Here is a 23,349-nt window from a genome sequence, read left to right on the forward strand (position 1 = left end):
GACTCCACCTCCGCAACATTGCCAAAATCTGCACGTTCCTAACCCCAGAAACCACTAAACAGCTCATCCACTCCCTCATCATATCATGACTCGATTACTGCAACTCCCTCCTCACTGGCCTGCCTCGCCACAAGGCTATCCCCGCTTCAGTCGATCCTGACCTCGGCAGCCAGACTCATTCACCTCACCAACCGTTCCGTTTCCGCCACCCCCCTCTGCCAATCCCTCCACTGGCTTCCGACATCAACGGATCAAATTCAAAATCCTAACACTGACATACAAAGCTGTCCATCATACTGCCCCAAACTACATCACCGACCTAATATCCAAGTATTACCCAACACGCACACTCCGCTCCTCTCAAGACCTCCTTCTCTCTAGTTCCCTGGTCTCCTCCTCCCATGCCCACCTCCAGGATTTCTCCAGGACATCACCTATCCTCTGGAACTCCATACCCCAATCCATCAGACTATCACCTACTCTCCTCTCATTTAGGCGCACCCTGAAAACCCACCTCTTTAGGGAATCCTACCCCACCCCCTGCTTATTGCCAACCTCCTCCACTCTTCCTACCACTCCATTCCCCACAGCTATCTCCTCCTGTACCACTATCCCCTCCCTCCTAGATTGTAAACTCGAAAGAGCAGGGCCCTCGAACCCCTCGTGTATCGCATTGTATTGTTACTGTACTGTCTCATGTTCTGTCTCCCATTGTAATGTACAGCGCTTAGCGAACTGTTGGCGATTTATAAATACTGTATAATAATAATAATTTTTTAATAATTCACATTTCCCTCCTGGGCAAAACCCCCAACAGTTTACATGGTGGATCAACAAGGATCTCTATAGGATAGCACACTTTCCAGACCATAAAGGGATCTTGTTATTTATTAGAAACATTGCGGATGCCCCCCTGTGTAAACCTTTTGCCTGTGCCAAATTAATCACTTCTTGCAGACTCTGGGAAGGGGGCAGGTTGATATAACCACTAGGACCCTGTTCGAGAATAAATGTTTCCAAGATGCTGTCTCCCGCAAGGGAATATCAGTTGTATGCTCTATTCAATAATCAACACACCAAGCCATCCTATCAAATGGTATGGGAGTCAGACCTGGATGAGACAATAGCAGAGGAGGAGTGGACACAGTGGTCAGCCGAGCTGCATAAAGGAATACTCAACACCACTCTAGTGGAGGCAAACTACAAGGTACCATCCCGATGGTACCTTGTCCCAGCAAGGCTAGCAAAACTCTATGCTGGCACCTCATCCCGTTGCTTTCAAGGGTGTGGGCAGGAAGGCGATATGTACCATGTCTGGTAGTCTTGCCCAAAGATCCAATGATTCTGGATCCGAATATTAAATATCATCTATTCGGTAGCAAGATGAAATATTCCTAAAAGCATCAAAACAGCTTTTTTCGCAGACATTTCGGATGAGATCCCCAGACATCTCCAAACCCTCATTTTCTTTATTTTCTCAGCTGTCAAAATAACCATCACATGAGCATGGAAGTCACCTGTGACTAACATTACCTTGGTCAAACAAAAAATATCTTGCATTATGATTAATGAAAAACTTACCAGCATTTTTAAAGACAAACAAACTAGGTTTGAGAAGGTTTGGAATCCCTGGGTTGCATATCTTCAAGCCCCTTAGATACCAGGACATCGTGTGGCCAGGGATCTGGGCTGAAAGTTCCAACTGTTTTCCCTTTCCTCTTCCTTCTTTTTTCTTTTTTCCTTATTTATGTTTAATATCTGTAGACTTTATGTGGAAGTTTAAGGGGAGACCTTGAAGCCCCCCCACCCCCTCATTTTACACGTTTAAGGGAGCACAGCTCACACCTAATAGTAGGGGGAATATTCTCTGACCTAATTATTTCTTCACCTTTTTGTGAAACTAAGATGAAGTTTGACCTACATTTCAAAGTGATGTCCATGTATAATGATGCCTGTGACTTATGCAGTTGGTTGATCTCACATATAGAGTCCTACACCCTGGGCGTTTTGTTTCTCTTTCCTGTAGAGCCACCCTATTAGAACTGATGTACTACTTTGAATGTATTAGGACAACCAAGCTCTGACCCCGAAGTATGTAGGAGGGTGAACCCATCACCTCTCCCCCCTTCCTTCTAGCTGTTAATTTGACATAGGTTGGATAACAATTGTATCACTGTCTTATTTTTCAAAAATTTAATAAAAATCTATTAAAACAAAAAAATCTTCTTATTTACAACTGCGGTGGATAAAAAATATATTGCAAAATGTGTATCTTCATCAATATACTTTACAGCAAAGAATTAATAGAAGAATAAGCCATATTATTAACACTTAAATTTGAATGGAGTTAAGATGAGACAGCTGGAATGAAAAGATTATAATCCTGTGTTTACATTTTCAAGGTCTGGTCCTAAGTATATACAGTATGTGGATCAATATTAAGCACTTAAATTGTGAATATTCTATTATGAATCCGCCGTGCAGTTATTAAGGGTTACTTTTGATGGACACTTAGAAAATCATGTCTGAATATGTCATGTTACAGTGAAGATAATGTAACAAAATGGATCTGTATACGATGGATCTACATCCTTAGATAATGTGATTTACAATTTTTTTTAGCAAAAGACCTTCTCAATGAAGTGTGCGTGTGTGTGTGTGTGTGTGTGTGTGTGTTTTACTACCTAACTTTTTGTGAATAAATAAAAGTACTCTGTACTCCTTACTCATTCATTTAGAGTAGGGGGTGGATATTGAAACAGATCTATACTCAGACAAAAAAAGTTAACCACAAAAAAAAACAACAAACAAAAAATATTACAAATTTTTTTTTAAAAAAGTTCAGACTTGATGAATCACTCGGTCTTTTTTTTGCCATCACTTTCTATGTTTGTATCTGAGCCCCGCTCATTTTTAAGGGGATGTGGGTAAGAGGTTCCATATTAAGGGCATGTGACTTGGTATAGTTTAGGAAGGGGGGAGGTGGGTGCTTACTGCCCCCCTTTCCTTGTCAGCTAGCTAAGGGTCTCTTGCAGATTTTGGGGAGGACCTCACAATTTTTTCTTGGTTTTCTTTTTCTTTTACATGAGGTTCAACCTTGATATCCATACCAGACACCATCACATTTTTAGAGGGAACTCCATGCCGAGTTTTTTTTCCAAAACCATCTGGTGACTGCCCCATAACAACCAAAGACAATGCAACTGCTTATTTCCTAGCAACCAAAGGCATCAGTGGTTACTAGCATATTGGTGGGTGGCCCATGTTTGGCCCTATTATAAGGGTTGCTTTGCACTGATCAGTATTAAAAAAAAAATGCACTGGTATTTGTCCGTCTGGTACTGTATGTGTCCAACCCCCTATACCTTTTGTTTGACAATTTCTTGCCTATTAGCCATGAAAACAGAGAGCTTTCATGCTTTCAATAGAGCTCAGATTAAAGTTTGCAACTCCTAAAATGTTTAATCATTTGGGAAGTGTCCTATAAGTCAAATTCAGTCAAATTTAGAACATCATTATATGATATTATTTTTACATGTTTTTATATTTTTTAGAACGTACTGCTAACAATCTTTTCCTGTTTAACTTACGGTATATACTAGACACTTTTATAGAGAAATAAAGGTATTTATGAGGCAAAAATCTGAAAACGAAAATGTTGTTCATGGACCAGAGGAAGGTCAGGAAGTATTTGTATGTACATTACATGATTGTGTAACTTGAAATTAGCTTTAAAAGTAAGAATAAGATTCATGAATGGTTGACAAACGGTTGACAATGATTGGCACGAGTGCTTACAGTGAAATCTAAAGATTGTTCTTGATGCCCAAAGGTCCTCTCCTAAATATCAGTGCCATTTCAGGTACCTAAAGGTAATATATTCACGCAGAAGGCAATTTTAAAATGTATGTGTTTCCCCTCTATATCTTGAGAGGACAGGTTGCAAAGTTGAAATGTACTTAAATGTTTTAATGTGTAATTTCAAGTGATGTAAAAAGTTCAGAGTTCAAAAACGAATTTAAAAGCAAAATTGTCTCTTAACAAGGAGTTTTAACCACTATTTATTTGACATTTTCTTTTCATTTTTCCTTAACTGACTCTGGACATTTCATATTTCAAAGGAAATGTAATTTAATATCTCCTTTACTTCGGGACTATGGTAATTATTTATGACTTCAGACTGATTTTTAAGAGAAGAAATAGATTCAAGGTTTAACTTATTGCATCACTGCTCTTAGTGAATTGTATTATTACTTCTTGGAATAATCATTGATTTTTTACGAAGGCCATTATTTGACTAATGGCAACATATATATAATTATCGTTTAACTTTCAATATATGATACAGTAAATGTATACTACAATCTTGCAGAGTTACAGCTAAATTAACAGTGACAACAGTTTATTTTATTATGCTCCTTATTTAAACTTTTTTAATTAAATGTTTCAAGTAATTACTAATAATAAAAATCTATGTACAGTATATAATCCATACAAAGAAAATGAGTGTTTTTTAAGGACATAATCAGAGCATTAATAATAATAACAATAATAATAATTATTATTATTAATCAGACTGCTGTCAGCATTAGATGATCAATTATGATCCTAGTCTTTTTACTGCCTTGGATGACATTTAGGGGTGCATTCACACTTGCAAATGCACCCTACCAGTGATTACATGTAAGAATCCCAGTGGGGGTTCCCATAATTTTACTGTGACTAGCAAGAGCTAAAGGCTGGGTGAAGGATTGGTTCTCTGTGTGTCCTCCTCTCTACTTGACCTGTTCTGAAGTTGGCCATTTGATCTGGTCTGAGGTAGGGATGAGCTGCTGGTTTGGGCCAAACCCATGTTCAAACTGAATTTTGCTTATTCTGAGGGTGGGCAAATGGCAAACTAAATGAGTGTTTTGCCAGCCGAAACACAGGTTATGGCAGGAAGTGAAATATTTAGCAGCAGAACTACTACTACTACTAAATGTGTCAACTTCCTGCCTAGGGCTCATGGTCGTTAGGTAGCTCAAAAGCACCAAAGACTAGGACAGACAAAAATCTGGGAATATTGACTGATAGGTGAATATATATAAAGGAGCGGATATTGTGTAAAAAAAAAAAGGCATGGGTTCCTCCAAAATTCATACCAAATCCTTCAGGTTTGGAATGGAATTTAAGAAGCCCGAAACATTTCAACAAATGGTGCAGGAAACCCAAATTGTTAAGGGGAAAGTCAACACCAATGCACCATGCAGCTTGGCAGGGAAGGGGGGGGGCAAGCATGAGCCCTCCCTACCGAACCATACCAGGCCATATGCCCTCAACATGGGGAGGGACCTTGCCAGGGGGGATCCCCATGGCAATGCATCCTGTTCTTATGTTGATGAGGACAAGGGTATTTCCCCCACAACCTTGGATCAGTGGTTGTGTGGGTCTGCAGAAAGGGGGCTTATGAAAGTTTAAAAATAAGGGGGCCCCTAGATATTGGATCCAGTTCAAATCAATCAGGTGACATAGTACCCCTACTTATTCACAAAAAAAGAAAACTGTATTGTATAAAATTACATCACACTTTTGTACAATTCCTTAAAAACAAGTAAAAACTCCTAAAAATGTCACACAATGTAAATCCGTTGACAATCACATTGTTCAGTGATACAGATCCTTATCAATCATGATGTACAAAGCCAACCACCCAAAAGAAAAAACCTGCTGTCACTTTAATTGCTATACAGTGAATAACAGCTCCTAGTTCCTGCCATTAAATATAAACAAAAGGGTGTAGTCTTCTGGGTGATATTTATTTTTTGGAATTATAGGAATGAAACACATCCCCTATATACATGTAAAATGTGTTTTTTTGTTTTAACATTCAAAATAGAAAATGAAAAGTGCTACACCACTACACCCTAATGTTGAAAATAAAAAGAGACATAGACGTGCATATAAGGAATGCGTTACGTAACTGTTATGCAAAAAAAAAAATACATGTGAAATCCTAGGTACAGTGTGCAAGAAATGTGTGTAGTTTAAAATTTAAACATATTTTTTTCTTTGTAAATGTCAGTTCAGTAGGTTGTATATATTGTAGAGATGTGCTTCTTTACAAGCAGGTTAACGTACAACAATAGGCAAAATCTTTTTTTTTTTTCTATTTTGGATGGAGTAAGGGATGGAGTATAACCTTTGTCAGTATTTTTTGCTATCTGTGTCCCATTGGGGAGATTTTCCTTTACTTCCTCTCTCATAACAAAAACAGTAAGGGAGAAGAAATCCCTTCAAAGCGAGGGAATCCTGGTGTGTCACTAGAACTATTGTCCTCATTGGAAGATTTCCTTACTCTCTTGTTCTGATGTCAGCCCAAAGTTTGGGATTTTTTTTCACTTTCGATGTTAACAGTAAACAGGACAAATAGAGAGAGTGATTCACGGAAATTACAGTAAAATCTGACAAGGGCTCTAATCTTTCTCCACTGTTCAAAACTAAAAAAAAGTGTTACCTTTAGTTACACTTTAAGGACACCCCCAGGCTTATTATTTAACTACTTCCCCTCCGCCCTATAGCAGCAGTACTGCTACAGGGCAAAACAGGTGTGCAAAATCACGTATATATAGTATATACAGTGCGCTTACAATGAAGCACTAACACAGCACATAATGTAAAACAGCACACAGTTAACCCTTTGATCACCCCACATGTTAACCACTTCCTGCCCAGTGCCATTAGTACAGTGTTAGTGCTTTTTATTAGCACTGATCACTGTATTGGTGTCACTGGGGATGTCAGTAATACCAAGTCAGTTCCTCCTGGTGTCAGAATGTCTGCCGCAGTCCTGCTATAAGTCGCTGATCACCACCATTACTAGTGTAAATAAAAAATAAAAAAAAACCCAGTATATATACCGCCATTTGTAAGCGCTATAACTTTCATGTAAACCAATTAATTTACATGTATTGGGATTTTTTTTCAGCAAAGACATGTGGCAGAATATATGTTGGCCTAAATTTATGACAAAATTAGATTTTTCAAATTTTTTTAACTGGACATGTTTAATAGCAAAAAGTCAAAAATATAGTTTTTTTTCTCAAAATTTTTGGTCTTTTTTTTATAGCGCAAAAAATAAAAACCGCACAAGCGATCAAATAACACCAAAAGAAAGCACTATTCATGGGAAAAAAGGACTTAAATTTAATTTGGGTGCAGCGTTGCATACCGCGCAATTGTCAGTTAAAGTAACGCAGTGCCATAACGCAAAAAATGGCCTGGTCAGGAAGGGGGGTAAATCCTCTGGCAGGCAAGTGGTTAAAGACATTTTAATGTGTGAAATGTTAATGTTTTTAAACATTATTAAAAGTATTCTTCCAACCAAATTGAATTTTCAGATTAAAAACTGGTGTCGGTGACATTCCCTGATTCACCAAGGACTGTTGGGCCTTATTAGCATGTTGCAACTGAAGATAATGGAAATACATAGTAGACGGGATACCATATTGGTTTCCACTAAAACAATAAACAAACAGAAGGTGCTGCCATCTGAGTGAATAAATTTAATTAAAAAAAGGAAAGGGTTAAACTACACTCACAAGAATGAGAGCAATCTATATTTGCTGGCCTCGGTGGACAGCGGATGGATGGGATGTCTCCTTTAAAACCGCTCTGCAGGACAAGTGGAATAGAGCTGGACTCTGTCAGAATGCAGCTTAAGTCCATATGACAGTCTGCATCTTCCTCTAGGAGAAACTATAGCAGGGCCGGGCAGCGTGACCCATGGGTTGCCTCAATACATAGACTACTTCCTACAGCCTTTCCTTTCCCAAAACCAAATTTAGCCAGGACAACCCACAAATACTGCCATTACATGCTGTCAAAGGCTTTAGTAGCATCTAAAGCCAGCAGAAGTCTGGTACCCTCATTATCAGCAGGAGTTTGCATGTTAATAGACTCCTTAGTTTGACAGCTGTGTATCTATTGGCATAAAGCCCACCTGGTCAGGATGAATTATACTAGAAATGACCTTATTTAGTCTCCTCTAATATATTAGTCAGTATTTTAATGTCGGATTGGAGGAGAGAAATGGGTCTATATGAATTGGGTTCAGTGCCAGGTTTATCTGGTTTTAGTGAAAGAATAACACACGCCCTAGACATAGATGTGGGTAATTGGTGTCTGTCCCTTGCCTCAATAAAGGTTTCTAACAGTTTTGGAAGAAGTGATTCAGCATACTGTTGATATACCTCTATGGGGAGCCCATCATCTTCCCGGAGCTTTTGAGGTAGGGAAGGATCTGGTTTACACATTAAAGAATATGTAAACCTAACATTTCATATTCATATGCCTGCTGTACCATATACTTGTATGAAAAAAAGTATCCTATTTTCTTTGTATTGCTTCCTTTTTGTGAAATCCCTGGTGTTCCTGCCAGTACCTCTGCTGTTCTATGAAAAACTGACCGCACTAGGCATGAGAGCAAAATGTGGTCAGTTCTCTAGCTGTGCTGGGAACTCAGCCTGCTCTCCTCCAATGATCAGACTTGTGCTGACATGTCCCCCCATTCCCCTCCCCTCACACAGCCTATCACTGGGAAGTTCAGTGTGCTATTGTCTCCCCTCCCCCAGTTCTTTTGCATCAGAGGAACAGAGCAAATGTGATCACTTATTAAAAAAAAGAGAAAAAAAGTTTTTTTTATAATTTTTTTTTATATATCTATACACAAATGTTTTGTCTTTCATTTCTATTTTAAAGTGAACGGGCTGTTTTACAAGGTGAGGGTTTACAATCACTTTAAGCATTTCACCAAACATGCCCTGTTTCCTAAGGAGAAAATAACAAAGGCTAAACTTGTCACTGTAAATTACAAAAAAAAAAACTATTTTACAGCAGTGTACGTGGGCAACCTACCATACAGAATGGTCAACCAGCTGTCTTTCAGAGATCAGGTAATAGGCCAACTGGTTCATGGCAGATGGGTCTCTATATCTTACTTTGAAAAATGGGCTGCAGTCAGTTGTAGGATATTTCTGCCAGCTCTTTTTATGTACAAAAATAATTATTTAAAGTGTACACAACTAAAAAATAGATGTCTTGTTTATTTTTTATAAGTATTTGTTTTAGCTCAATCACAGTATAATTCATCCATAATACAAGCATGCCATGTTACAAATGTTAGATACTGTGAGTTACAAGCAGAATGATTGTGCATGTGACATACATTGCATGAATGCAATGGGTGTAAATCAAAATTTACTTATGTTATAAAAATCTGGGTTTTCTGCACACAGCAATAAACATAACACACTGTGGTGCTAAACAAAGCAGATTACATTGCAAAATAATAATTATACAAGAACATGTAACACTTTATCACACAACATGTCTTTTTGGTGGCAAAGGATATGACACATCAGCATATGCTAACACGTATTAGGATACAAAGTGAGAGAATGACACAGGGCTTATCAGGTACCACAGGACATCGCATAATAGATATTAATAAAGCATAGGCAATGGGTTTACACTTAACATAACACAGTTGCATAAATTCTCATTTTCTTAACCAGATGCTACCAAGCCATTGTAGTACACTGCCAGCACTGCATTGTAAAATGTCAGTATGCCAAATTGTGTGGCAGATGGTTGTATTTTGAGGGTGAGTTTCTTAGGATAATTAGTTATGTATTAGTATAAGCTGTAGAATTTTTAAAAGTAGAATCTAGAAAAAATAAGCAAAAATTAAAAAAGATCTAAACCCTAAATCAATGACATTTAGTTTGCTAACGCACTGTGCTTCATAAAGAATTTATATTTTACATATTATTTTTACCTTTTTTGCTGTCTAGTGCTGCTTATCAAGTCCAGCTCTTTTCATCCATTTCTTGTTTACAGTGCTCAGCATAATTGAGTACACCCCATTTGAAAAGTAAGATTTTATTCAATATCTCAATTTACTCAAATTAGTTGATGCAAAAATGAATACACCCCACAACAAAAACTATTATGTCTAGTATTTTGTATGACCTCTATGATTTGTACAGACGGCACCAAGTCTTCTAGGCCTGGATTGAACAAGTTGGTGACATATTGCAACATCTATCTTTTTCCATTCTTCAAGAATGACCTCTTTTAGAGCCTGGATGCTGGATGGAGAGTGATGCTCAACTTGTCTCTTCAGAACTCCCCACTGGTGTTTGATTGGATCAGATCAGGAGGCATACTTGGCCACTGAATCACTTTCACCCTGTTCTTCTTCAGAAATGCAACAGTGGCCTTAAATGTGTGTTTTGGATCATTGTCATGTTGGAAAAGTGCACGATGACCATGGGCATGGAGTGATGGTAGTATCTTCTCTTTCAATATAGAGCAGAATATCTGTGAATTGAATGCACGATACCAGCAATGAAATGCAGTTACCCGACGCCAGCAGCACTCATAGATCCCCACAGAAAGTCACTGCCACCACCATGTTTCACTGTAGGCACCATGCATTTTTATTTGCACTCCCAACCTTTGCACCACTATACAGTTTTAAAGCCATCAGTTCCAAAAACATTTATCTCAGTCTCATCACTCTAGAGTACAGAACCCAAGTATTCTTCTTTTTCAGCATTGTCCCTGGCAAATTCTAGGCATGCTTTTTTGTGCATGGGCTTTAGGAGAGGCTTCCTTCCTGGATGACACCCATGCATGTCATTCTTCTGCAGGGTACACCGTATTGTGTCATGGGAAACAATCACCCCAGTTTGGCTTTCTACTGCTTTAGCTAACTGCAGTGAACTTGCATGGCAATTTTCTTCAACCCGTCTCATCAGAAGATGCTCCTGTCGAGGTGTTGACTTCCGTGGGTGGCCTTGACGTCTCTGTGAGATGGTTGCAGTTCCATCTTTCTTAAATTTTTGTATCACTTTTACTACAGTATTCTGATTATTAAGTAAAGAGTTGCTGTTTTTGAAGCTTTCACCTTTTATGTATAAAGAAATTATTTTCTTTCTCAGGCCTTGTGACATTTCTCTTCCATGTGGTGCCATTGCTGATAGCATGAAATGGCAAGGGGTTTTCATTGTAAAGTAACAATCTTTTATAATCAGCTGTCTGAGGGACACCTGTCTAATTAATAATTAGACTCACCTGTAGTTGAATTCTTGTTAATTAGGATTTTGTTGTCTAAAATGTAGCTTTGTCTTTAAGACTTTCATTGGGGTGCATTCATTTGTGCAACATGGGCTTGAATAAATTTGTTAGGAAAAATACTTTTTTTGTGTGTGCAAATTAACAAATCGTGTTTGCAATCAATGGCCCATTATTGTAATAGTACTTTATAGTATAGTGTCCCATAGAAAATGTTGATTCTGAAAGGAAAATAAAGGTTTTCTAACAAATCTGTTAGGGTGTACTCATTTATGCTGAGCACTGTACATGAATTTATTCCAGTGTCCGCTAATTGCTTTATGCCAGCTTCCTGATAGTGACAACAGTAAACTATACCTATAACAGGAAACACCTTTGTGTCAGGATCACCAGGTGTTCGTTTAATAAAAGCTGCAGATTTAAAATGATTGAAAACAGCTTTGAAATTACATTACCATGTATAAACTTTTATCTGATGTCAGTAAATATGTTTAGATCTACTTAAGTAGATTTTAAACCTCAACTATTTTTTATATCTGGTAGTGAATTATTGTTTGCTTAGTTGCATAACCCTCTGTAAACTTTGTTGGCATGCTCTAGGAGTACAATGGAAGCTGTAGTTCTGGCTTCCCAATAGTGTGCTTTGCCACAAACCACAGCCTGTGATCATGCTGTGGCCAGCCAGTTAAAATGAATATATGTATTCGTCAATGGCAATGGAGTTGCAACAGTCACAGTGCAAGAAGAGATGCATGAAGGAGTAGACTGTGTCTATAGTATGTGTTTACTATTATGCCTGTGTTCAAATAAAGCAGTGCAGCTCCAGCACATGTGCAGGATGCTTTTTCTATTTTACAAAGAAGCACTCCTTTGCCTGGTCTTCAGCTCCTCTGCAGAGCTCTGACTATCATATCCACCTGATACCAACTGCTTTATGATGAGCCTAGAGCAGGCAGCGAGTTGCAGGAGAGCTGAAGAGCAAAGGAAGCTCATGGCTCTCACATTAACATCAATGCAACTGGTAAAAGATGCTTATATTACTAACGTTACTTTCAGAAAGTTCAAGTATAGCTAAAGGCAAAGCATTTTTTTAGTTTTGAAGTGTGGAGAGGGTTTAGAACCCCTGTGAGTTTTTATTGCTGCCTGTTCTTCTGTTAGGGAGATTCACAAGGGGATAAGAATAATAAAAAAAATAATATCTGAAATATATGACTTCAACTGGAAATGAAGGACATTTACACTTGCCTGCCAGACCTTAGGGTTGCAGAAACCATTGCATCTGTGCACCAATTACAGTTAGATCTTAAGTAACACAGCATCAGTAATTTTATGAAAGTAAAATATTTTATATCTAGATGAGTTATTTCTGTAATTAAAGATTTAATTTAGTTATGACTGGTTTCTTTGCAGAATACCCAAATCTTGAAACTATCCAGAACAAAGGAGGCTGTGGATAAATCTTTTTCCACTGGGGAGACAGTTTTATAGTAGCAAATTATGAACAAAATCTTTTTCAGGGTATATCTCAGTAGTTCAGACATATGAATGTTTAAACACTGCTTAAAGCAGAGTTCCACTCACTCTGTAAAAAAATAAAAGTCAGCAGCTACAATAACTGTTGCTGCTGACTTTTAAAAAACAGCCACTTATCTGTCCCACAATCCCGCCGTGCCCCCCGCCGCAGCCGTTTCACCGAGCATCTTGTATTCCAGGCGCGGGCATCTTCGATGTGGGCACCTGGTTGTGACAGCTTGCAGCTTCAGAGCTGGGTGCCCACTGCACATGCGCGAGTAGTGCAGCTCTTCCTGAATGGCCCTGTGGTCTTCTGGGACCTGTCACATGTCCCACAAGACTACAGGGAGGGAGGGTAGAAGGAAAACAGAACAGGAAGTGGGAGCAGGTACCTGTCAATTTCAGGTACCCGCTCCCCCCTGCTCCCCAAAGGTGCCAATCCTAATGGGGAGCGGGGGACCAATCTTTAAAGCGGAACTTCCCCTTTTGGGTGGAATTCCGCTTTAAGTGATGAGTGAACCAAGAAAAGTACAATTCACGAGACTTTTGCTGTCTACTTGAAAAAATCTGCAAATCCACAAGCCCCGAACATAGCACCTGAATCCCATTGATGTCAATGGAAGCCAAATGTTTGTCATTGTTTCTGACCTTTTTCAAGGACGGTTTGCAAGCTTTTGGTAAAAAAGGGCATAGGTCATTGGGCACTGGCATGGGAGACATGTACCAATGCAAAAATATTTTCTAATTAATACTATTCAGTGAGGAGTGGGTTTTTTAATAAGGAATAAAGGGACACATTAAAAATACATGGTTAATTGAAATAACATGCTTTGGGGTTCCTTTAAACCTGCACATGAAGTGGTGTACCTGTAGAATGCCCTCCAAAAACTAAACGGCAGTTCCAATCCTCAGACTACTTATGCTTAAAAATACAGAGGGTGGGAGGATCCCAAGTGATATTATTCATCGCATACGTTCATGGCTTGTTATCAAAGCAACGACATCCCCCTGCATCCTGGACCAGTTTGTTGACAATTAAGCAGCAGGATGGGGAATTGTCATTTGCAGTAAGTCTGAGAGGAGAGGATTGGTGTTGAGGGGGTGATCATGATCATATTGGTGGGTTGTCAGGATGTCCTTCATTGTGATTGATGATGGAACTACCTCACTGGATGGCATGATTGATGTTGGAATTCTATGATCAAAACTTTGTGCTCACTTATGTTTAAGTATCTGAAATGTAAAAATGTAAATAAAAAATAAACAGCTGCAGCAGGACTAGCCTGCTGCATCATTTTTTCACTTTGATTTCCAGGGTGTCTTTGAATTCAGTCCACTGTAGGTTGATAAATTTCATTTCCATCAAACAATGGGGCATCCTTACATTCCTCTCACATTACCCAGTCCATATCAGTATAGATATCCAGCATATCCAGCATGATATACTGTATTTCCCCATTGAGATCTGATGTGTGTATTGTAATATACAAGAAAAAAATGTAAACAAAAGTGCTTATTTTGCATATACTTAATGAGTATGGCTCCATTTATTGAATAATGCCCTTTGTATAATTTTTATAATGTCATAATCATCCTTTAATGGATTATTTTTGCTGCTAGAAACTATAAAAATCCCAATTATTACTAGATCAATATTTTTGTGGCATTTCTTGTAAATATTATATGTGAAGCTATTAAAACAAATCCTTGATGAACTCATATATACATTTAATTAGATCTATATTCTTCTTAGAATGTCATGCTGTGCTTATAAGCTTGAGATAGCAGATTTTGTGCTGGGAGCATCTGCTCCATCAATAATATATTATTATAGCTTATAGAAAACAAGACAGTATTCATTGTTAAGATGAGAACAGTGAACATCATATAAAATGAATGTGCAAAACAATAACACAAATTGTACAGTATATGAGAGCCTTATGATGCTCTTTGAAATTGATATGTTCACTATAAAGATAATGTATAATATTTTCAGTAATGAGTTAAACTCAGATATAAAAATCTAAACATTTGTTGAGGATTGCTAGAAGCTAGTTCATTAGTAAAACAAAAAACCCCACAAAACTAAAAATTGCAAAATGCTTATTAGCAGATGCTCTGTATGTCTAGTAAAATGAAATCAAATCTCTCATAAGAATTTTTCATTTTATCAAAGCTGATCTGGTAATGCATCTTCCATTTATGGACCAAAGAAAAAAAAAATAGATCATGCTGAATTTATTTTTTTCCTTTATTAAGATTCATTTAGTAACATTTTTGACCTTTAGCAAGCAAGAAGACCAAACCACTAGTATTCCAATTAATTTAGACACACAGGAATGTTCTGCACAGTAAAGGTAAATCATTAAAACAGGTGTAGAAACATTATTTTAACAGATATGTTCCCCTATAATGTTTCCCTATAATGTTTCCCTATAATGAACACCTTCATTTATGAACAAATACATATTGAATAAAATGCTATTTTAAATTCATTGACTGGCATGTAGTATAGTTCTGGTCTAACTATATAAGTGAGCAGTGCATAAGTTTGAGTAGATCCAACGTCATTTACGATGCTTGCCAACACCGCCTACACAAACAAAAGAGGAAAAAAAAATGTTCCGCTCTCGACGCTGGCTACCGCCATCTGACATCTGTGCTGGGATGACAGTTCTTAAATACTGTGATGACATCACAAGGGGGTGCTTTGATTGGCCAAAGCATTACACTTGACCTGTGGTCAGGTGCATTGCTTTGGCCAATCACAATGCACTGTCAGGGTGCAGTGCATTGCAGGGAGCAGTAAGCGAGCAGACCGCTGAACGCCCTTACTGTTCGTGAAGCCCTACTAGATATCAACAATTTAAATGAGAACTTTGTGGTTATGTCAGAGAACCTTTGTATCAAGTTTGATGACTGGTTTATAGGATCAGTTTGACATCAGTGTGAAACAATTTTGAGATCATTTAGAATTCACTGACATGTGAGTTTAATCTGCAGTTGACCTGCTTCAATGGGGTTTTGAATTCCCATAGACTTCAGTCAGTAGACACAGGTCCTAAAGATTGCAATGTAAAAAATAACCAAGGGCTCCTTTCAATATTCAGTGATGTAGATCCTGGTCTAGCAGACCCTATACAATAATGCTGTGAGATGATCACTTTAGTACTCCAGACAAAAAAATGCAGAGTGCACTGCAATCATGACTGTTTTCGGGGCCACTGAAGGAACCAATAATTAAAGTCATCCATAAACACCTTACCTGTTGGCAACCTTGCACTTTTTAGGAAGCCAACTAAAAAAGCAGTTGAAAACCAGCTGGATGCCTGGCTTTTAGAATATTGTTTGGTATTTTCCTTTTTTTAAAGAGACCAGTGCTCCATATCTGTTCTCTTATTCAGCATTTTATACATGAAAAGTGATCGGCAGAACACCCTCATGTTCGGTTCGCGGTTGAACATTCGAACCTAATGAATGTTCGACCACAAACTTCAAACTTAATGCAAGTCTATGAGACTTGAACTTGTAAATTCAAAAGTGTCCTTTTTGAAGGCATATATGTAAGTTATTGCCCATAAAAGGGGTATGGAGACTCGGGCACTGCCCTGAGGGACATGAATCAGTGAAAAAACAAAATTAAAACTTAGAACTTGCTGCAGCAAGACTGACATTTTTATAAAAAAAAACAAAAAAAAACAGCATGGGGTCCCCCCAATCCCTACCAGACCCTTTAGGTCTGGTAAGAAGGTTAGGAGGAACCCCACAGTAAAAAATTTAAATTGTGTGGGGTTCCCCCATTAGGCCTGGGGGGCTTTTAAGGGGAGCCCGACCTCTCAAAAATGAAAGGAAAAAGTGCATGGGGTTCCCCCTAAAAACCATACCAGGTTCTTTAGGCCAGGTAGGACTTTTAAGGGGAACCCCACACCTAAAAAAAGTAGGGAAAAAGCGTGGTTGTCCCACTAAACTTCTATCAGACCTTTGATCCGAGCACACGCCAGGCAGGGCAGGAAAGGGAGAGCAAACAAGAGCCACCCTCCCTCCCTGTGGCTTACAAGGCCACATAACCTTGGCATTGGGATGGTGTCCCCATGCCGATGGGCACAAGGGCCTCTTCACACAATCCATCGTCCATCACGGTGTCCAGCATTGTTATGATGCTGCCGACTTGCCCTAATGAAAAAACCAACGTCTGCCGACCTGTCTGCACCTGCTGAGCACTCTGACATTTGCAGGTCAGATGTGAACAGTTGGGCGGAGCTAGTGGTGATGTCACCACTAGATCTGCCCAATTGTTTACAACTGACCCGCAACTGTCAGACCTGTCATATTGGGGCGAGTGCTCAGCCAGTGCGGACAGGTTGGAGGGTTTTTTTTATTTTGATGATGGTTTACAACGATGGAACTATTTTTTTGGCTATTTTTTTTAAATAAAGTACTTACCAAAACTGTTGTTTTGTTTTTTGGGCAACAAATACATTTTTCAAAGGTCTGGTGTCTTTATGGTTTGCTCAATTTAACCCTTTAGAAAATGGGTAGAGGTAAAAGTACCCCTTACTCGTTCACAAGGGGGAGGCAGCATCAGGGTGTTCCCTTATTTAAAGGGGTGCCCTGATACTAATGAGCTTCCTTGCCCGCAGACCCTGCAGACCCCCACAACCACTGGGCCAGGGTTGTGAGGAAGAGGTCCTTGTCCCCTTCATCATGGGGACACCATCCCAATGCTGAGGGCATGTGGTTTGGTAGGCCACAGGGAAGGTGGTGCTCGTTTGCCCCCTGCACCTTTCAAACAGGTGCAGAAAAATTTGGCCTTGGGTGTTAGTGGTGCCTGAACACTGTAATCCCTCACAGTTACTCTTGCTGGGCACAGGAATGGGCCCTGCTGTTAAAAATTAGAAAAAAATTGTTAAAAATTGAAATTACATGCACTTGCCACATAGGTGCAGAAAAATTGGGCAGAAAAATTGGGCCTTGGGTGTTGGTGGTGCCCTAAACCAAACACATTGTTGGAAGGAATATGATAGGCAGCATAGACAGTCTTCATACTCTGTTCTCTCTGCGAAGGTAGGATGAGCTCTGCAACTTTACCCTTGTAACATGAATCAAGGAGGGTTGCCAACCAGTAATGATAGCACGAATCTTCATGTCCTTTCGCAGGCTTTGCAGAATCAGGGAGCCCATGCAGCATAAGTTTGAGGAGGTGTGAGATTCTGAGTCCTCTGAGTTCCTGAGGATGACACTGTCATGAACTATCTCCTACCGGCCACATACTACTCCTGGGGTTTCTGGAAACCATCCCTTGAAGACTGCCATATGTTATCCTCTATTTCAATGCTGACAAAATCCTCCTCCTCCTCCTCCTGAGTGTTCAGAAATGGTATCTGCATAAAGGGGGCCTTGAGAGGAAAGAATGTCCTCCTCTTTCTTTCGCTGTTCTTCCTCAAGTACCCTGTCCTCGATTTCACTCAGCGTGTGCTCCAGCAGGAGGACTAGAGGGATAGTGTCACTGATGCATGCATTGTCACGGCTCACCATCCTTGTGGCCTCCTCAAATTGTGACAGGACAGTGCATGCATCCTTTATCAGCAGCCACTGGTGTGGCGAAAAGAAGCCAAGCTCCCCTGAACAAGTTCTTGTGCCATACCCACACAGGTATTCATTGATGGACCTCTGCTGTGTATGCAGCCACTGCAGCATTGCCAATGTTGAGTTCCACCTGGTGGGCATGTCACAAATGAGGCAGTTGGTGGACAGGTTGAAACACTGGCCGTGTATGACCACCAGAAATGGCCAGAGACTTTTCTAGCCTGCCTCAGAAGATCTTGTAAGCCTGGATACCTGCTTAGAGAGCATTGCTGGTTCAGAGGACAAGTCAGCAGAAGAAGCCATTGAGGAAGAGGAAGGGTGGAGTAGACAGATGTGGCAGAATCACCACCAGCTTTTTGGAGACGTGGTGGTGGAACAAGCTCCAGCACAGAACCCTGTCCTGCATTATTCCCAGCTGCCAGCAGAGTTACCTAGTGCACCATAAAGAAAATGTAACATCCCTGACCATGCCTCCTGGACCATTTGTTAGCAGTAATGTGGACCTTGCTGCTGACCGCCCTGTCCAAGGAGGCAAAAAAATTGCCTTCTACATGATGGTACAGAGCTGAAATGGCCTTACATGAAAATAAATTTATTTTCAGAACCTGCCACTGTGTTATAGCCAATTCCACTAATTGACAGAGTCCACCAGATGAAAAGGCAGCAGTTGTGACACTAGCAATTTGGCCAAGCTATCATTTAGATGCTGAAAATGTATATTATATAGGGTGCGCTTGTTAGAGCCTAACTTTTGTAGCTGTAGGATAAAGGTGCCAGATGGATATCAGGGATGGATAGATGGGAGCAGTAACACTGAGGCAGCACTTCTTAGAGTGGAAGCAAGGCTCTAATGCAGTAAACATGGAAAAGAGAGGAAGGCACCTCTAAGTGCAGTAAATTGTCAATACTGCACTTAGAGGCGACTTCCTCTCTTTTCCATTTAGATGCTGAGCATGTGGATGGGTAGGACAGTATTTTTTTATGGTTCAGCAACTGGGGTAGCAAAATTTGCCTGGTGAAATCAACAGGTGGTGTATTGCTAGCAGATTGGGTGCAAGGACCTAGCACCCATTTCTATACCATCATCACTCTCAGTGAAGGCTGTTGAGATGAATTGAGGTATAGTAGGGGTAGAGATCCCAGATGAGGAGCAAGGAGAACTCTGCACTTTTTTATGATGTGGGGCTTTCAGGTGCTGTTGCCAACGGGCTGCATGGCAGGCCATCTTATATTTTGTCAAGCATGTGCTGCTGGAATGACTGGTGTTTTGGCCACGCTTCATTTGCTTCAGATAGAGACTGCAAACAGCAATGCTGTGGTCTGCTGCACATGTTTTGAAAAAAGAACACACCAATGAACTTTTGGAAGTCAGCAGGGAGTCAGCAGCACCCTGCACCTCTGTTGTGTGATGCAATAGGGTGGCTGCCCTTACGCCTGCCTCTGAAGGACATCCTTCCTTGTTGGAGTTGTGTCTCCTCCTCACTTTCCTTCTCTGTTCTCTCAGGCACCCAAGTACATTCAGTGACCTCATCAACCCCTTCCTCCTTGTCACTGGATCCAATGTGGCAGTATGCTGCAGCTGGGGGAACATGACTGACAATTTCTTGTCAGTCATTGGCACCCCCTCTCTCTAGGCTCATGTCACTCCCTTCCTCAACCTGGAAACCAACATCGGAGCATTGAAATTGCTGCGCATCCTCCAGTTGCATGTGACTGACACTATGTTCAAATAATTCAGGTGACTCCTCCATGCATGATGGTGGGGCTACAGAAGGAATAGCTGTGGACAAGACACCTGTGGAATAGGCCATGTTGGAAGCTGTGATGGAAGGCAAACTAGTATGAGCCTAGTTGACAGAGGATGAGTAGGATGAGGATGGCTTAGTTATCCATTCCGCCACCTCTTCAGCACCGGGAAAAAGGGACAAGCATGTCGTGCCTGCAGAGGACGCACCATGTCCACAACCACCACTTTTCACTGTGGACACAGATGCTGATTGCCCTCTTTTAGCTGCCTGTGAGTGTCTGCCTCTCCTTGTTGGCCTTTCAGACATGATGGGGATTTTTTTCAGGGATTTTTGTAACTTTTTATTTTAGAGTGTGGGATGGGAATTTGGTGCTTGGGTGCAATACTTGTGTGCTTGGTGCACTATAAACCATTTTATTATTATTATTATTTTATAGAAAAAATAGGGGGTACAGCAATTATGGATAATTTGTTTTTACTGCTGCTGCTGCTGCACAAGTACAAAAATTAAAGCCAAAAAAACCCCAGTGGTGACGAAAAGGAAAAACACAAGAAGGGGGAACAGCAATTATGCCCACATTTTTTTACAGCTGCTACTGCTGCGGCTATAAAAATGAGATTAAATAAAATTTAAAAAAATTAGGAAATAAAAAAAAAAAAGAAACCACTGCTGATGCAGAAGGACAGTGACTTTGGCCAATTATGGCTCTCCACTGCATTGTGCTATGATTAGTCAAAGCATTTCACCTGACCTATGGTTTGGTGCATTGCTGTGACCAATCCTAATTCACTGTGAAAGCACAGTGCATTGTGTGGCACGGCAGGCGAATAGCCCACCAAACGCCCTTACCGTTTGTGTGTTCGGCAAACACACAAACGGCTAATGTTTCATATATAGTGCTATGCTTATTGTGCGAGTCGAACGTAAGTGGACGGACTGACCATTTGGAAACTCGGGCACTGCACGAGGGCCCGTGGTTAGTAGGGGGCCCCATGAGATGCCCCTGGTACCTTTTTAATAGGCTTTTTTGAGTTTGGGCAAGGGCACAGGAGCCCAATGATCCCCTATTGCCCGGGGGCCCCATGAGTTGTCAGTCCGCCCCTGCTCGCACAATAAGCATATCACTATACGTGAAATAATACAAGGGACCACAACGTTACTGTTATCTTTAAAAGTACAGCGGTCAGTTAATACCAATTTTTCTTGACTGGCAAGTGGCAACTTACACTATATGTCTAGCGATCCACGGAAACTTGGTCCAATTTTCATTCCATATGGTTCAGTAGGATCATTGCTACTTCTGGCAATTTAAATGTTACTGCTTGGTTAAAGTAGTCCACGACTTTGGACTATCATTATTATGTAGATGACAAACATTTGTGCCTTTTTACTATAAGTCTTGGCCAAAATATGCGTCATTAGTCATCTCTGCCTTCCTACAAGAGCTTGAAGATTGGGTGAATTCCATCTGTTTGAATCTGAACTTTCAAAAAACTGAGATTTAGAAGTAGTGGGTGGCCTGCACCTAACATTTTTGGACACCTTGCATTCCTTACACTCACAGCTTAACCTTGTGGTGTTTGATATAAGCTAAGACCTACCAAATCTAATTAATAAATTTGATCCAACAACTGGATCTCTATAATGCATTGTACTGTAACTGACAAAGGCCTGCATCCATTTAATGTACTGTATTACACTTATTCACCTATTACTTGCATTTTCTGTATTCTCCACTGCCTTCTAACAAAGTGAATAAATACTGTACATTTAATGTTAATCTGCTAAAGGTCAAAGCACTAAATTAACTTAGCCCTACATATCCAATATAATTACTAAAACAATATTCCCACACATTTCCTTTGTTCCACAGGTCACCTAACCTGAATTTATATCATGCACCAACCTGTCCACTTGCTCTCTACAATAGTATAAGAGGCTCAGTCCCTTGATATATTTTAAATTAGAATAAATACTTTCTTTTACTTTCAGGCATATAGGGTTCATTGCCATATATTTGTTAGAAATATTGGTTTTAGTATTAACATTTTACATACCATGTGTTGATTTTTAAGGTCTCAGAATATGACTGTTTATTATTAATATTATCACCAGAGGATTTGTTCAGGTTACTTACTGTTTGTTTCAAGACTTTCACAGAGTTCTGTTTTGACTTCACCATTAGGTCGATCATTCCCTTTTTGAATCAGCTTGCTTTGCATGGTAGCAGCTGTCACAACTGCCTTGAAACTTCTCTTTCGCTTTTGAACATTTTGCTCAGGATGAAAGATAATAATGTAAACCTTGGGCATATAAAGCATTCCCAGAGACACTGAAGCACTTAAACTCATGGATACTGTCAGGGTAGTTGTCTGGATATACATCTGCAAAAAGATACAAACTTTTTTTAGAATACACCGAACAGCCCATGCTCATACCATATGATAAAATATATTGTCATTGCAAAAATAAATTAACAACAACATTTCCATTCTACTGCTTGCTTTATACAAAAAACATAAAAATAATGTCTCACACATACATTCACAAAACATACATGAAATTATATATCAAATTAATTATAAACATACCCATCATTAAAGAGGTTAAAACACTCTATTATACCAAACAGTAACCAGGACCACTTGGCTAATTAATTCAATTTCATTTTCACATTTATGGCATTAATAGCCCCCAGAAAAACAAGCTTTCTCTAAATCTGTTTATTCTCACCTTGATATTTCTAAAAGGTCTATCGGACAGCAAATATTCAAATAAATGATTGCCAGGATGGGACAGATCTCTCACTATTTTCTCTGCATTTCAAAGACAGTGGGGCTAATACATTTCATCTAGAGAGAGAAGTTTAGAGCCCACAATTTTCTGTGCTGTGTGGTATATTTTGAAGAGCAGAATATTAACACACAGGTCATCATTAGTGTTCTGGTTTGGCAGCTGATTTAAATTTTAGATTGCAAATTATCCATTAGTACCCATAGAATTCCTAACAAAAAGCTCATTAGTCAAAAATATATAAATAAATCAACACATAACAGTATTGGTGTAAACCTCCTGCACTCCTAACTAAAAAAGTGATAATATAAATAGCAAAGCGAAGCTGCTAACATCTAATCATATACCCAATGATCAAATGAATAAGATAAGAAAAAATGATTTAGCGCTACTCAAATAACAAATAAACAGATACATAAATCACATACCATAAACTCATATAAATAAATAAATGTGATAAATATAAAGTGCCAAAAAGTGCAATTATCATAAATGTGACCTGATCCACATGGGATCAAAAAAAATTGACACAGAAAAAACTATAAGTGTCTAAATGTGACCTGATCCTCTGGGGATCCTTTTTGAACAAAGTGAA

At 39.5% G+C, this 23,349-nt stretch overlaps 1 protein-coding gene across 1 annotated transcript in view; it reads right to left on the reverse strand.

Annotated features, from left to right (window-relative positions):
• GRM8 (glutamate metabotropic receptor 8) overlaps positions 1 to 23,349 on the reverse strand; it is a 1,278,142-nt gene that overhangs the window by 5,118 nt on the left and 1,249,675 nt on the right. Inside the window, exon 10 of the mRNA XM_089684442.1 lies at positions 22,099 to 22,345. Within this exon, the coding sequence (XP_089540568.1) occupies positions 22,099 to 22,345 (247 nt within the window). The remainder of the gene's footprint in view (positions 1 to 22,098; positions 22,346 to 23,349) is intronic.

Source organism: Staurois parvus, unplaced genomic scaffold (genome assembly GCF_062004578.1).
Source record: "Staurois parvus isolate SC_StPar_1 unplaced genomic scaffold, SC_StPar_1.0 ptg000019l, whole genome shotgun sequence".
NCBI classification, from domain to species: Eukaryota; Metazoa; Chordata; class Amphibia; order Anura; family Ranidae; genus Staurois; species Staurois parvus.